This window comes from Anomaloglossus baeobatrachus, chromosome 5 (assembly GCF_048569485.1).
Source record: "Anomaloglossus baeobatrachus isolate aAnoBae1 chromosome 5, aAnoBae1.hap1, whole genome shotgun sequence".
NCBI classification, from domain to species: Eukaryota; Metazoa; Chordata; class Amphibia; order Anura; family Aromobatidae; genus Anomaloglossus; species Anomaloglossus baeobatrachus.
In genome coordinates, this window is record NC_134357.1 from 436,733,122 (window position 1) to 436,750,237 (window position 17,116).

At 45.4% G+C, this 17,116-nt stretch overlaps 1 protein-coding gene across 1 annotated transcript in view; it reads left to right on the plus strand.

The window, feature by feature from the left end:
- The window catches only part of CDH4 (cadherin 4), a 1,210,640-nt gene extending 1,193,765 nt beyond the window's left edge, over positions 1–16,875 (plus strand). The window contains exons 14-16 of the mRNA XM_075350393.1: positions 7,630–7,769; positions 9,716–9,880; positions 15,129–16,875. Of these exons, the coding sequence (XP_075206508.1) occupies positions 7,630–7,769; positions 9,716–9,880; positions 15,129–15,335 (512 nt within the window). The 3' untranslated portion in view covers positions 15,336–16,875. The remainder of the gene's footprint in view (positions 1–7,629; positions 7,770–9,715; positions 9,881–15,128) is intronic.
- Positions 16,876–17,116: the final 241 nt, after the last annotated feature.

Here is a 17,116-nt window from a genome sequence, read left to right on the forward strand (position 1 = left end):
CTCTGAGGCTCATTACATCCTATAGCTGCCAGTCCTCTGACTGCAACTTCAATGCCCGCAGTTAACCGTAGAACTGAAATGGGCCATAGAGTCTTAACCGCAGAAGACTCTACTCTTCTCCCAGCACCAATTTGCTCGCAAGAGAAGGATTTCTACTCCCAGAACCACTGTTCTCGCAAGAGAAGAATTTCTAGGAAGCATCAGGTTACCAGCCCTTTGTACCCGTACAATTCTGATACAGAACCAAACAAATAACAATTCATAAACTCTACTACCAACAGTTATTGGGATTACTTCTACTTCTCAATATAATATATCATGGGAGACTAAGCTAATTTCCTACAAAATCTCCATCTATCTCTGACTCAAACAGATTACATCAAACACAAAAGAGACAGTGTATCCAGACCAGAGCATATCAGATTTCAACTACTCAAACAAGTTCCCTTTCTTGTCCTGTAGAGGGCGCAGCTCCAAAAATAAAATCTACAATAAGTTTTCCCTCTATGGCTATATGTTTCTTTGTCTGGATAAACTGGACGATTAAAAACTACACCTCCTATTAAGCCAATTCCTATCTTAAATGCAAATGCAAGAGAACATAAACACCAGCACAATGGTTTATCAGATTTTTTACAATACATCCGTCACTCAAAGATCAATCAGTCCCACATTAAAGGATCCTCATAGCTTAAAATATAATTCCAGACATAACAGTCATATAGAAAACACAGGACAACATATAATCTTTCAACTGCTGAGATGATATACTCTTCATTCAATTTCCTTCAACAATCATTCGCACATTTAAAAACACATTGATACATATAACAGATCACAGATGGCATATCTCTATTATTTCAATCATACACACAAAATCCAAACACTGGCAGAGGTTTGATAAGAATGGTCTTGTTGGACCACTACGTACCCGTCTCGGACCTCCAGAAAGCACTGAAACATTTGTAACACAATGGGTTACTCACCGCGGATTTTGTTCAGTGGTTCCTGGGAAGGTCTTTGTAGTCGGGTCACAGAGAGGTCCAGTTAACCATCCCGGGTTTCAGCACCATGTTCTGTCGTGGAAACCCCTTTCTTGGGAGAGCTAATTTAGGGTGAGATGCAAGGGATCTCCAGATCTGCCAATGTTGGTCCAATTAATAGCGATGCATCGGAGACAAACACAAGAACACACAGTCAATCCGTGTACCAGGCTTTGTCTGAATCTCAGATGCCCAAACAGTAGTTTATTACAACCACAAAAGATAAGGGGACGGCTTAGTACATGACCAAAAATGGAATGAAAGTTGGAAATAACAAAATCGTAAATTATGGATCCTGCTGCATTCCTAAAAATCTAGTTCTGTCCAGTTTTCTGGACCTTCATTAGCAAAGACATTTGAGACAAAAGCATCTTTATAACAAAGAATACACCCTGTGTTATTGCTTTTATGAATAACACTTATGAAGCTAATATAAAAGTACAAAATTATCAAACATATATAAATTGCTTAAATGATAATCAAAACTTAATATAAAATATTAACCATAACACTATATACAGAAATGTCATTGCATTGCTGCATATAGGGAAAATGACGGTCTCCTTCGAAACCCGGCTTTGCCCGGCAGCAATTGGTGCTGATGAGATTTTATGTAAATAGAAGAAGGAGGAGGGGCAGAGCTCTGCCTCTAGCTCCTCCCTCCTCCCATTGTCATAGAATCTCATCAGTAACAACCATTGCCATCTCCTATCTAATGGGAAAGTCTTCACAGAATACAGATTTTACCTCAGAATTAAGAATTTTGATAATGACTGATCAATTCTGGCAGAGAAAGAAGCAAATTTGTCTGATCATATATATTACAAAGTTGTGTATTTTCATGTGTACTATTGATTTATGAAATAAAATTTAAAACAACGGTTATGCTTTGTGTTCACGTAACGCTTAATAATGTACCCTGAGTCCCCCCATGTACAGCTCTTCTATACACAGTATGATGCCCCTAAGTCTTCCCTATACACAGCAACATGACCCCACAGCTCCTCTATACATGGAATATTGGGTCAGCAGCTTCCCATATGTAAAGTATAATGTGTCTACAGCTACTCTATACACAATATGATGTTCCCACAGCTCCCATTTATACATTATGATGGTCCCACAGCTCCTCTACTTCAGTATGATAGACCCACAGCTCCCCAAAACACAGCATAATGGTAATGATAACACACACTGTTTGATGGCCCCCACACTGTAGCTCTAACACTGTATAAAGGCCCCCACAATAGTCCCCACACTGTATAATGGCCTCCATAGTTTAACAGCCCCCCACAGTAGCTCACACTATCTGAAAGCCCCAACACTATATTATGGCCTGCACAGTAGCATTCAAACTGTATAATTGCCCTTGCATTATCTCCCACATTGTATAGTGGCCTCCACAGTAGTCTCCACACTGTAAGATGACCCCGAAGGTTGGCTCCAAATTTTATAATCGCCCCTGCAGTAGCTCCCATGCTGTATAATGGCCTCCACATTAGCTTTCACGCTGTATAATGTGCTGTACTGCCCTGAGAGGGGCTCGGCCGCTCCCCTTGCCAGGCCGAGCTGCTCGAGGTCCGGGCTCGGGTTGTCGGTGGTTTGATCGCCTTCGGACCGGGGGCCACGTCGCTCTGTTAAGGGGAGGCAGTGGGGTGGTGGTGTGGGACGAGATCCGCAGCCGGGGGCCGCGTTGTTGTTGTACGGGTCGTGACGCCACCTACGGGTCGTGGTGACGGGATGCACCACCGCTGTGGCTGGAGTGAAGGGGGCTCCCGGGATCAGTGTTGAAGGCGCAGCCTGGATGTCAGCCCCTCCGTGGGTAGGGGCGGTGTGTCCCGGGGGCCCGGCGGGACGGGAGATGATGTTGTCGGGGTGCAAGGTGCCGTACTGCGGTGTGGTGTTGTGCCCGGATGGCACTGGTGTACTCACTATTAATTCACACTCAGAGTCACTGGTAAACCAAAGTTCGGGTATGGTCGGGTCCCGCAGCCGGCTGCTTGTGTCCCTTGTGAGGCTGATGGTGGCCCCTTTCCCTTGCACATCTTGTTGTGGTTTTTGGCTCCCCTGCCTGGGCAGTGGTAGCCCGCTCCCTGGCATTTAGCTGCCAGAGGAGCCCTTGGTTGCCCGCAGGCACTGGCCCGTCGGATGTGTGGCACTTAGCGGTGGCTCTCACCCGGTATCGGTGGGCTTTTGCCTTCTTTCGGGACTTTGGGTGAGGATGAACCCGTAAGGTCCAGACTGCAATCAGCTAATTTACCTATACTCAGCGGCTCCTCTAAGCTAGGACGGGGTCTGAGTACCCGGTTTCTGGTGCTCCGGTAAACGGTTGACTCCCCGGTTCAGGGCCGGCGGGCTCCAACCCTGGCCCGGTCCCTACGGTTTCGCCGGTCGTACACCGGTACTCCTGCAGACAGCCACCACCGTCTGCCTGCCTGACGTTACGGTGATCCCAATCTCCAACCCGGGTCCCTGACAGCTCTGCTCCTCCATACCTCCTGTCACTGTCACTCTACAACTCTGTCTCTCAACTAACTGTTTGTATTTCCTGCCTCAGGACAGTAGTCTCCTCGGTGGGCGTGTCTTTTGCCTAACTCCGCCCACCTGGTGTGCCCTACTGGCCCTGAGGGAGGCATCAGGTCTCCCTTTCGGGTGATGGGTGTGTCCTCACAAGGGATGGGGGGGTGTGTGTAATGTGGTAGGTGTTGTTACCTGTGACCCCTGGGGTCCAGGGCGTCACAGTTCCCTCATTAGCTCCCATGCCGTATAACGGTGCCAGCATTAGCTCCCATGCTGTATAATGGTGCCAGTGTGGTGCCCTGGACTAGCCAGGTAGCCACAAACATAACACCACACACACCCTCTCCCCTGGATAGTTCACATCAGTCAAACAAAACCCTTGTTGCCTCCCTCCAGGGTCTGATATCCACACAAGGTGGGGCGGAGCCAGGCAGTTGGCCCCACCCACCGAGGAGTTCACAGGCCTGGAGGCGGGAAAAGTCAGTTCAGTGGAGAGTTCCGTTTTGGAGTTCAAGGAGTGAAGGAGAGAAACTGTGAGTGTCTGGGTAGGAGCCCAGGCACTGTCAGCAAGGTCGGCAGATGGTGGTGGCCGTCTGCAGGAGTTAGTGGACCTCTGTGGAACCGTAGGACCGGGGTCAGGCGGTGGCCCGCCGGTACCGAACCGGGGAGCGAAGTGAAGCTAAGCAAAAAAGCAAGGCAGGGCCATCGGACCCCGACTAGGCTTGGAGCCGCCGACAACGGTCAAATCCGAGAGTGACCGGAACCCCAGGGGTTTCCTAACACCCAAGACCCGACAGAAGGCAACAGTCCACACCGTGAGGATACACAACCACCGCCATAGGCTAGAGATCCAAGGGCCAGCCCCTGCGGGCAAAACGGGCTCCTTCGGTACCTATATGCCGGGGAGCGGACTACCGTTGGGAAACCATCGGAGTCAACACATTCTACACAGGTGCAGGGAAAGACAGCCACCATCAACCTGTCCGGGGAGAGCAAAGACACTGCAGCCAGCTGCGGGACCCGTACATCCAGCCGTTTGGTTTACCAGAGACTCTGTGAATTTGTGCCTGAGTGAGTACCACAGTGCCATCCGGCACCGCACCGCGCTGCCCCTGCAGCCCTGCACCCCAGCCATCCAGGCTCCCCGTTCCACAACCGGGCCCCGGGATCACCAACCCCTACCCACGGAGGGGACAACATCCTAGCTGCTCCCTGCCATCGCTCCCGGGATCTTCGTCACCAGCAGCGGTGGTGCCCATCATCACCACGACCCGTCGGTGGCGTCACGAACTATCTCCCAAAACAAACCACCCGAACGCTGCTCGAGTCCCCGGGTCCGGCCCACCGCTCGAGCTACCGAGCAGCAGCAGCAGCCGCGGACCTGAGCGTAGCGAGCGCGGCCCCTCCGTCCGCGACACCAGCATTAGCTTCCATGCTGTATAACGGTGCCAGCATTAGCTCCCATGCTGTATAACGGGCTCTGCATTTCCGCCTATGCTGTATAATGACGTCACACATTAGTTTCCATGCTGTATAATGTAGCTCGCATTAGCTCTTAGGCTGTGTGCCCACGTGTGCGTATTGCATACAGTTACACTGCGTTCTGCACTGCAGTGTAACTGCATGCGTCCTAAGTCCCCTGCACAATCTATGAAGACTGTGCATAATCCATGTCCACGTTGCGTTTTAGAACGCAACGATTTGCATGCTGCCAAATCGCTGCGTTCTAAAAAGCAACATGTCACTTCTTTCGTGCACTTTGCATTTTGTCTCCATTCTGTGTATAGGCAGAGGCAGCATCCAGAGCGCACAAATTCTGCAGCCACCAAAGTTTCAGAATGGAGCTTTTCAGCTGCGCTCTGAAGGGGACATACAGTGACAAAACGCTGTGGTGCAGAGCGCACACACGTGGGCACATAGCCTTATGCTGTATAATGGTCTCCGTATTAGCTCCGACGATGTATAATGTGCCGCCCCCATGCCAGCAGCCGCTGCTGCTCAGATCCGGACTTCCTAAGGGGGTGGCTCAAGGGTCTCCGGACCCGGGGGGTCTCGCGGACATATCGAATAAAATGGGGGGACGTAGATGTACGGGCTAGGCCATATTAAGTTTGTGACGCCACCCACGGTGTGTGGTGAAGTGGGACACCACCGCTGCTGTTATGGGGCACCCGGGGGAGATGTAGTGACAGCTAGATGTTAACCCTTCCATGGGTAGGGATGGCCGCCCCAGGACCCAGTGTCTCAGTGCAGGGTGTAGCGACGGAAAGGGGATACTTGATTACTCACAGTCAATGAATCACACGAGTCTTTGGTAAACCAAGGTGCTGGTGGCCGGCGCCGCGGCCAGTTGCATTCGGATCCCCCACCCGGGCTGGTGGTCTCTATCCTTTTCTCTGCACTGCTTTTGTGTAAGGTGGATTTCCTAGTCTGAAACTCAGGAGTCCGCTCCCGGCTGGATGTGGCCTAAGGAGCCGTGCCCGCAGACGCTGGCCCGTGGGATCTATGGGCCTTGGCGGTGACCTCCTATCGCTATCGGTGGGCTGTTGTCTTCTATGAGGGACTTTGGGTGGGACAGGACCTCTAGTCTTGGCCTCAATCAGTTAATTAACCAGGCCGCTGGTTTCCGGTCCTGGCTTCAGGGTCCGAGTACCCCCTTTTGTGCTCCGGTTTCCTGGGTCGGTTCCCTGTGTCGGTACCGGTGGGCTACAACCCTGTCCCGGTCCACCTCGGTTCTGCTGAGCCGTCTTCCCGTATCCGGCTGACGGAGACCACCGTCTGCCTCCTAGCCAAAGGCACCAGGTCTCCTATCCTGGCACCGTTCAACTTGAACTTCCTCTGCTGGAGCTAGCACTTAGCTCCAGCCCACACTCCTCTCCACTCGAACTACAAACTAATCTTCTTGTTTTCCCGCCCTGGGCTGTCTAGACCCCTGGGTGGGCGTGTCCCAACCGCCTGCTCCCGCCCACTGGTGTGTCTGTCTTTCCCTAAGGGGGGGGGGGGTGACTAGGGTTTCAGGTTGGCTGTGTGTTTCCTAAGTGAGGGAAGGTGTTGTGCAGGGGCCTATCTGTGACTACCTGGTTTTGCCAGGGCGTCACAATAATAGCACCCGCATTAGCTCTTATGCTGTTTAATGGCCCTTCCATTCACTCCCATGATGTATAATGACCTCTGCATAAACTCCCGCGCTGTATAATGACTCCTGTATTAGCTGCCATGCTGTGTAGCTGCCCCCGCATTAGCTCCCACACTTTATAACGGCCCCCGCATTTACTCCCATGCTGTATAATGGCACCTGTATTAACTTTTATGGTGTTTAATGTCCCCTGCATTAACTCTCACGCTGTATAATGGCACCTGCATTAGCTGCCATGCTGTGTAACGGCCCCCTCATTAGCTCCCACACTTTATAATGGCCCCCTCATTTACTCCCATGCTGTATAATGGCCTTCGCATTAGTTCCCACGCTGTATAATGGCACCTGTATTACCTTTTATGCTGTTTAATGGCCCCCTTGTTAGCTCCCACACTCTATAATTGCCCCTGCATTAGCTCCCATGCTATATATTGGCCCCTGCATTAGCTCCAACACTTTATAATGGCCATTGCGCGAGCTCCCACGTTATATAATGGCCTTTGCATTAGCTCTCACGCTGTATAATGGCCCCCACATTAGCTCCCACGCTGTATAATGGCCCCTCCATGAGCTCCCACGCTGTATAATGACTCCTATATTAGCTCCCATCATGTAAAATTGCTAGCGCATCAGCTCCCACACTATATAATGGCCCCCACAGTGCCTCTTACAATGCAACAGGGGCCCTCCACAATACCCTTCACATAATATGAGGTTACCCCATACTTTATGATGCCCACACAGTTAAATTACATATTTTAAATAAAATAAAATCCTATATCTTTATTATCTTGTACTGTATATTTATTACCAGACTGTAGAAGGATAACTCCTCTTTTCTACAAAATAACTGCAATAAATAAGACTGATCAGGCCACTGTGTTCTGAGGATCAAGATGGAAATGAAGCTAATTGTCTTCATCCTTTCAGCTATGGTTCTCCTGTTCGTCATGTGGATGAAGCGCAGAGAAAAGGAACGACATACAAAGCAGCTGCTGATCGATCCGGAAGATGACGTCAGAGACAATATACTGAAGTATGACGAGGAGGGAGGTGGTGAGGAGGACCAGGTAATGCCCGTCTGGATGGATACTCCACTGCGCTCACTGTAATGGGCAGTAGAGCAATACAAGATGCTAGCCACAGATCACTGAGAATATAAAGACAAACCAGAATCGTCTACAAAGGATACAGATCTCCATTTGCAGACGGCTGTTTTAGGGGTTTTGCCCCTTCCATGCAAAGTAGAGCACTAGTTGACAGAATTACAGGTCTTCAATGAAAGTTTTAAGAGCTTGTTTACACTGGCGGACTTGTGGCGTTAAATAATGACCAAGCCTCAGAATTTAATAGCTTATTTCGACAGGTCTCCGGTCTTCTGATGCACACAGATCAATAATTTGTTCTGTACACATAGACTTTAATTGTTCTCGGAAGCACTAGTTCTGTTTACTTAGGACTAGCTGTTGCACCCGTCGTTGCCCAGGATAGTAACTGTCTCCCTGTTTCTCTCCCAGTCTCTGTCTGTCTCTCTCTGTCTGTGTCTGTCTCTCTCTCTCTCTTTATCTCTTTCCCTGTCTGTCTCTTTATTTCTTTCCATCAGTTTATCGCTTTCTCTGTCTTTCCCTGTCTGTCTCTTTCCCTGTCTGTCTCTGTCTGTCTCTGTCTGTCTCTTTGTCTGTCTCTTTGTCTGTCTCTTTGTCTGTCTCTTTGTCTGTCTCTTTGTCTGTCTGTCTCTTTCCCTGTCTATCTCAGTCTGTCTCTGTGTTTACCTGGCTGCATTGTGACATACCAACATTCCACTTAAGGGCATGGCTGCGCTTTCTTCTGAAGTTCTGGCTGCACTGTGGCTCCCAGCTCCATTGACTTTAATGGAGGCAGTTTTTTTGTCGAATAACTATAAAGCGCGGGATTAAAATTTCCCCTCAAAACATAGTCTATGACGTTCCCTGAGTCAAATGGAGTGTCTGTGCAAAATGTCGTGATTGTACATGCGACGGTGAGAATTCCTTTAGTGTACATACATACATATATACATACACTCAGCTTTATATATTAGATTATGTGCTGCTGAGAATGATTTATTTTTAAGCAAGCTTAAAAATAATTTCACCTAACAAACGAGTGGTTGCTCATATTGGCAGCCCGATTACATTGAGCGTTCCTAGAACCATAATCGGCCATTCACAATAATCAGTGAGTGTCAATGCAATTTTAGGGGTAAAGTTTCTGTCTTTGTGACCTCCAAGCTGGCATACTGAAATTTATTGGCTATGTAATGCTCTCTGCGAAAAAAGTATGTAAATACCCTCTTCATAGAGAAAGACAATATGGTCTCTAATGCCACTTATTAGAGGTAGAAGTCATTATTGACCCTCTAAAGAAGCTTACCACATGACTTAGGATATAAAGCCAAAGTGGAATCATCTACAAAAGGAAAAGATCTTAATTTGCAGGCAGTTTCAGGGTTCTTGCCCCTTATCAGTGAAAACTATATGACCAGTTGATTGAGTGGGAGACCTTCCGTTTTAGGGTCTAATTGGTAATTTTCTGTTTACGGAAACAGCCAAGTTTTTGTATGGAGACTTATAGGCCATGCCAGGCCCCTAGGAATCAGGTGTGCAAATAGGCTCTTCACAGACAAAAGGAATAGTGTATCTTGTGTCTATTGGAGACAGCAATCCTAGAAAACAATATTAACCCTTTAGACTTTTTCTTTAGTATTGTAAGAAGGGAGAGTGTGTGTGTGTGTGTGTGTGTGTGTGTGTGTGTGTGTGTGTGTGTGTGTGTGTGTGTGTGAAAACAATGAGGTGATGCAGATTTCCTTACCTTTTAGCTCTTTTGCAACCCAAGAGCTAAAAGGTAAGGAAATCTGCGGGGGATTTCACATAGTTTGACACCCAGCTCTGTCCCATCACTGCTGCAGCCGCAGGAGGAGATTTCTTCATTACTCTTTAAGCAATTTGGTACAAACAGCTGCTTTTCCTCCTGCCAACACTTTCTATTTTCCCACCAGGACTATGACTTAAGTCAGTTGCAGCAGCCTGAGACGCTGGATCACGTCTTGAACAAAGTGGCAGGTGTCAGACGAGTGGACGAGAGGCCTGTAGGTGCAGAGCCACAATACCCAATAAGACCTGTCATTCCACACCCCGGAGATATCGGAGATTTTATTACTGAGGTAATGATTAATAAAGACTTTTAACATTGAAGCTGCTGCATGCTACCTGGTAAACACAATGCAGCCACGTAAAAGGAAAAGGTTTTGTGTACACGTTGTTTGCATCAAGGAAACAAGTATATATATTCGAATAGAGGTACATTACCGTCTTGTGTTTTTAGACTGTAAGGCCACTTGCACACATTGAGTGTTTGGTGAGTTTTTTACATCAGAATTTGTAAGGCAAAACAAGGAGGGGAACAGTCAAAGGAAAAGTATAAGGGTATGTGCACACGATCAGTACCATCAGGACCCACTGCATCCTGTGCATGGTGGGTGCTGACCTGCGGGGTCGCAAGTCTCCTCTGCAGAAGAATGCAGGAGTCCGCAGGGTTTGGGGCGCTGTAGTCTCTCTCTTGTGTTCTCCCTACGGAGGACTCTTGCGACTCCACAGCAAAGAATTGACATGCTTGTGGCTCGTACACGCACAGTAAGCACGGAATTTCTAGAAATATTATTCAAATTCAAGCATTTGTACTGTACCACGCAGTTTTGGACTCTGTGAAAACACGCTGCATCCAAAACACTGCAAACACTGATCGTGGCATGCAGCATAATAGAAACACGTCACCAGTTTTGGATTATTTAGCCATTCCTGATTTTGTCTTACAAATACTGAGGTAAAAAAAATTCACCAAATATTCATCATGTGCACATGGCCGTAAGGCCTCCATACACCGGACAGTTCAAAACAATAGGTCCCTTTTTAGCCTTGTCCATAACAAAAACAATTAAGGCGTCTGTGATTTTTTATTTAAGCTTAAAAGACTTATACAGATTATTATAACTGTAATTATCAACATTTTACAGTTCACAATGAAAGCAGATGATGTCTTCATGTCAGAATTATGGACTGTAGACATGGATCACTTAGATTCATAATGATTTATTATTAGTGATGAGTGACCTGCTCAGTTCTTGGCTACGTAATGAGGATTTTGATGCTCGGTACTCGTTTACAGAGTATAACGGAAGTCAATGGGGAACTCGAGCAAAAATGCTTGCGTTCCCTATGGATTTCAGTTATACTCTGTAAAGAAGTACTGAGCATCCGAGCATCAAAATGCTTGTTGCAGTAGCCAAACACTGAGCAGGTTGCTCATCACTATTTATTATGATGTTACAGTGTGTTAGTAGAAAATATTGTCTGTCTGTAATTTTTTTGATAATTAATTATCAGCTATAAAATAAAAAGTCAACTTGACAATCTTGGACTAGAGATGAGCGAACCCGAGGTTCAGTGTTCGTATCGAACACAGATTAGAAAAAAAAACAGAGTTCAGGTGTGTTACGTATGAAAACCACTTGCTTGAGCATCGCTGTTCTCGGGTGCGCTACCCCCGGAAGTGACCTGTTTATGGCTGGCAACATGTGGGCAGAGACCCGAACTGCCCAATCAGTGACTTGAATTGGGATTCAGGTCAAGTCCGGATCCAAAACCGAACTTTACCTAAAGTTCGGCTGACCCCGCCGCACCCAACTTCAACAGGTCCGCTCATTTACCTTAGACTAATGGACGGTAGGGATGTCGATCAAGCGTGTCTGATTCGGACTGCCAATTGCATTGTTCTTTTGGAGATATGCCACCTGCTTTGTTAGTTGTTTGGCTTTCTGCCAAACAAGCGCTCCTGTGTATGGGAGAGTCAGCTGAAATGGCTGTCGGCTGAGGCAACGTTTGGCCAACAGTCATCTCCTCTGTATAGTTGGCTTTATTCTAGGCTAACATCTGCATTGGAATCTCTACTATGGATATTGGCAAACATGGCAGGCAAAATAGCTCAGCATGCAGCTCTAAGTTTTAGTGTAAAATGATGGACAGTATGACCGAGACCCAAGAGACTTCATTATAGTCATTGTTGTGCTGCTAGTGTCTGGCCGGCATTGCCATCACATTTGTAAAAATGCACACAAAAAGGCGGATATGACTCCAGTCTTGGAAGGTTAACCATAATTTATTAATTAATCCCTTCCAAAATATGAGTGATTATGGGGGGTATTCCAACCGTAGCCATTGCTATTATTTTGATGTAGGGAGTAGCGCACTTGCTCTGACCTCTCTCTCTTTCTCCCTTTCTTGGATGCTACCAGACACACTGGATTTCTGAACGGGGTTGTTGTATGGACCCCACATAACTTCTCGCTATAAATGTCGATGGTTGGAATATCACTTTAAATCTCACATTGTTCACATTAATCCATCTTGCACCTCAGTGAGATTTGGAAGGCAGCAATTATTGATCTGAATGGTCGCTGTGTAGACCTGTGAGGACACCATTGTCATTTTAGTTATAATTTGACATCTGATTTATATTTGAAGCGAACTTGAAAACCCAAAAATGATTTTTGTCCAGTTCATACAATAAAGCACAAAACGAATGATAGATCTGTAATTCTAGACACAAAGAGCTCAGCTAACCATATTATTTTTTTTAATCAGTAATATAGGAGTCTGTATGTTTCTTTGTGAGCACAGTCTCTTTTATTAAAGAAAGTGCTTTCCTATTTTCTAATCAAATCGAGATTTTATTTCCTCAGAGACGGTTGGCAGAAGTCAGGAATATTAAATGCAGCCATGTTTTAATTAGAATAACATATTGTTCTGGCTTTTATCTGTCAGTGTTTTGCTCTTCAGGCCCACACAGCTTTGTCGAGTCAGTGAATTACTATATATCCCAATGTGGAGTTTGCCGTTCTGGGTTTTACACTGTCTGACACTATTAAAATCAGCGTGCAGATTAAATGACCATTAATCCAAGACTTATCTTGTATAAATGATGTCTCATATTAAATCAGTAACTCAACCTAACCAGATTTCGGTCATCGATATACAGTATATTGTCCCCGCTTGCTTCCGGTCCATGGTAATCACGGTAGATAAAATAATATTAGTGATACGAAGGTTATTATTAGGCAAGGGACAGAAGACCACTTCTCTTCCCCAAAACTAGTGCCATAACCTTCTGGGAGATGTTCAGCCAGTAAAGCAGGGTAGATTGTAAGCTTCAGGCAAAAATCCTCCTCCTGCTGTCTACACTAGTGGAAGCAAAGGGAGCTTGTGACAGCCTTCAGATCAGGGGCAGACATATCATTGGGTCAATCTGTGCGGCCACACAGGGGCCCAAGAGGTCAGGGGGCCATTTCTAACTTCAAAGCAGGTGGGATTGTGCATTTTCATGAACTCTTTTGCTGAAAAAAGGGCCCATATACTCTTCTTGCACAGGGGCCCTTTTCTGTCTGTGTCTGTCAATGCGTCAGATGTTGGGTTAAGATCCTTTGCTAATTTGCCTTCCCACATAGTTTGCCCTTGTTGTTGACTGTGGTTTATACATGGTAATACTATATTTTAAAGGGATTGTCTGATACATAAAACGTTCTTTATAAATATCTATTTTTAAGCTCTAACCACTTTTGTAATTTGCTTTATTTTAAAATTCCCTACTATTCTCCCTTTTTTTAATTATCACTTACCACTTATCTCACTACCATTCCCTAATGACATACAAAATCAACCGTGGTAATGGAGGCAGGGAGAAATGACCACAGAGCCGCAGCTTCTATCCTCACCACCACGCGTCTTCTGTCACTACTGCACTGCAGTTTTACATCTTCAGTTCCCAATGATGCATAGCTTCTGTCCCTACCTCCTGATTTTCTGAAACAAGATGTCATCAGGTGGTGGTGATAGAAGCAGGGTGAGTGATAGCAGCGCCGCCCCATGGCTTCTGTCACCGCCCTAAAATGCATAATCATTAAGGGGTGGTGCTGGGGTTACTCACCCCGCTACTATTATCTGTCCTGAAGAGAAACACAGGAGGACAGGAGTAAAGTGCAAATATAAATTACTTTATTGAGGACATACACAACAAGGTGAATAAAGATAAAAAGGTACACTACCATAACAATAGGGACAAATAAATACTAGGCCTGATAAATAGCTTTAATAACAGCCCACTATAGTGTGTCAAGAAATGATTGTTACGATAAATCTATATGAATAGTGGCTGGAAATAAGAGGATTTAGCTCAGGACTGAGTATAGAGAATAGAAATTATTAAGGACAGGGACTGCGGTTGAGGGTGCAGCACATAAGTCAATCATGGATTCTCCACCATATAATGGGGAGAGATCATGGTGATGATAAATGAGACGCCACAGAAAGACTAGAGCTGATCCTATGATAGTAAAGCTAAAAGGTAAGCAATAAGAGAATCCGCAATATTCATATTTTCTTACCTAAAGTGCTTAGTGCAGTAGAAAGGTACAGCAGTGTACTCAAAGTGCCAGCAGCCGAAAGCGCAGTCCCAAGTCAAATAAGGTCCCTAGAACATGCCCAGAATCTCCATCCGACGCGCGTTTCGGGAGGGGTATGTAGCTTCATCAAGGAGGGGAGTCTAAGTGGCCACTTAGACTCCCCTCCTTGATGAAGCTACATACCCCTCAGCACCATACTCAGATACAGCTATTTATCAGGACTGGTATTTATTTGTCCCTATTGTTATGGTAGTGTACCTTTTTATCTTTAGTCACCTTGTTGTGTATGTCCTCAATAAAGTAATTTATATTTGCACTTTACTCCTGTCCTCCTGTGTTTCTCTACTACCATGAGAAGTGCTGGCATCTCTCCTACCTTACCTTGGTCGGTTTGGTGCTCACTGTAATGGCTCGTCTTATGAGATATGTGTTGCTATTATCTATCCTGGATGACGTCTCATTTCAGTGAATGTGGCAGTGGGAACAAAAGCTATGTGGTAGTTGGGACTGAAGATGTGGGGTGGCGGTGACAGAAGTGTGGCGAAGGTGATAGAAGCTTTGGCTCTGTGGTCACTTCACCCTGCCTCTATTACCGTTGTTGATTCAGGATGTCATCAGGAAATGGCAATGACAAAAGATTTGTCAAGTGACCACAGCACCACCCCACTCTATAATGTGTTTTGGACAGACGCTCCTTGCAGCTTTGGGTCCCTTGTGAACTAATTGTATGACTTCTTCAGGTAAGGGAAGGCATCTGTGATAAAGGCTATCTACTGTTTCTGATGAAGTTGCTAGAGTTCTTATCTACTGCACACATCTTTCGCTGCCTCATGTCAATGCACAGATCAGGACCTTGGTTTGGATTGTAGAAAATGTTCAGAATCAGAAAAAGCCATACGACAGCTCTGCCTCATCCCTCGTCAGCGTCTAACACTTTGCTTTTCCTTCTCCTTTCCAGGGCCTGCGAGCAGCAGACAATGATCCTACAGCGCCACCTTATGACTCTCTCCTGGTATTCGATTATGAAGGCAGTGGGTCCACCGCCGGCTCTGTTAGTTCTCTCAATTCCTCTAGCTCTGAGGATCAGGACTTTGAGTACTTGAATGACTGGGGCCCTCGTTTCAAAAAACTTGCCGATTTGTATGGTGGTGGAGAGGAGGATTGACTGGACATCTGCATCTTATCGGAAGATAACCTCCTCAGTTGTACAGCGGCAGCTTTCATTTTTTATTATTAAACTCCCGACTCCCACCCCCCTTCCTGACTGCGTTCTTTTTAGTGCTAAATTAGGCAAACTTTCTTTCTCGGCTTCATTCCAGTTTTGCTTGGCAGGTGTGTAAAGCAAAAACACCTTTTATCTTCATTTTCTATTTCACTCTACACCAGGTAAAAAGGATTTCAATTACGCACTGGTATGAGATTCATACCGAATTTTGGCAGTCATCTCAGAGTCTTAGTTTTACATAGGAAGAAGCATGTAGTCAGGGATTGACTGCCGGTTGAGACTGAAGCTGCAGGGCGGATAGAATTTTTTGGCACTGGAAGTGGATTTAGATTCATTCTGTGCCATAAAACATGTTATTATTTTATTTAATACATCCTAACATCCTGGTCAGACCTGAAATATAAAAATGAACATAAAGGGCACAAAAATACTACTTCTTCCCTACTGGCGTAACAGAAATCTTCCCATTCCTGGGACTCTTGTCATCTGGATAGAAGTAATTCCCCAACTGGAATGAAGCATTTCTGTCACATTTTTTGTGAACGTACTAGGAATCTGGCATGTCTGCGTTCCATTATTGCTGCTTCCCGCCCTTTACTTTATATGTGTGCCTGTGTATATAATATACAGTATATATTACATGTGTGTATATTATAGACACCCTCGTACACACATCTGTACATAGGTGAGCAGGGAGGTTTCCTGAAGACTTGAGTGATTCGCCACTCTGTCGTCTTAACTTGAAAAAAAAAAAACACAAAAGAACTTTTTTAAAAAAAAAAAAATTAAAAAAGCACTGTTTTTACAAATGAAAACAAAATGACCAAAAAAATGAAAATATTGAAAAAAAACAAAAAAAAAAAAGAAAACATTTAAAAAAGAAAAATTTATGTTTTTTGAAAAGTGCCTTTTCGGTACACTATGTGAGGTGATATAAGTCTCAGGAGAAGTCGGCGGAGGGAAGAGGGATTAATGCGGTGGCCAGAACGGAATATCAACCGAGCCAAACACCGCAGCAGCAGGAGTGCAATTTGGCCATGAAAAGGTTACACTGGTGAACTGGGGATTTTTATAGCTTTGCTGTTAGTACCTCCACTGGTTTCTCTGGCAGTGAAGGGGTTAAGAGAATGCAGATTTCCTCCTTTATTATTTACTTAATGTGATTCATTTTGTATAAGGAGATTCACCTTTCACATTTTTCGGTAATGATCGCAGAATGTCATGAGACGTGGCACAAATATATCTGCACCGATTATATTATAGTACACCACAACTATACGTATCTAAATTAAAGGGATTGTCTGAGATTTTACTAAAAGGGTCTGCTTCTTTTTTAGAGGCAGCGCCATTCCTGTCGTTGGGCTGTGCCTGGCATTGCAGTTTACCACCATCCAACTGAAAAGCTGCAATAAAAGATAAATAGGGGGCGCTGTTGCTGGAAAAGCAAGCAGCTGCCCATCCATAAGATAGATAGAGATAGATATATATATATATATATATATATATATATATATATATATATATATACGGTATATATATATGTATATAATATATATATATATATACCGTATATATATACCGTATATATATATATATATATATATATATATATGATGTTTATTTCCATAGTAGAGGGGGATTGTTAGGGGTACTTTGCACATTGCGACATCGCTACTGCGATCTCGTCGGGGTCAAATCGAAAATGACGCACATCCGGCGCC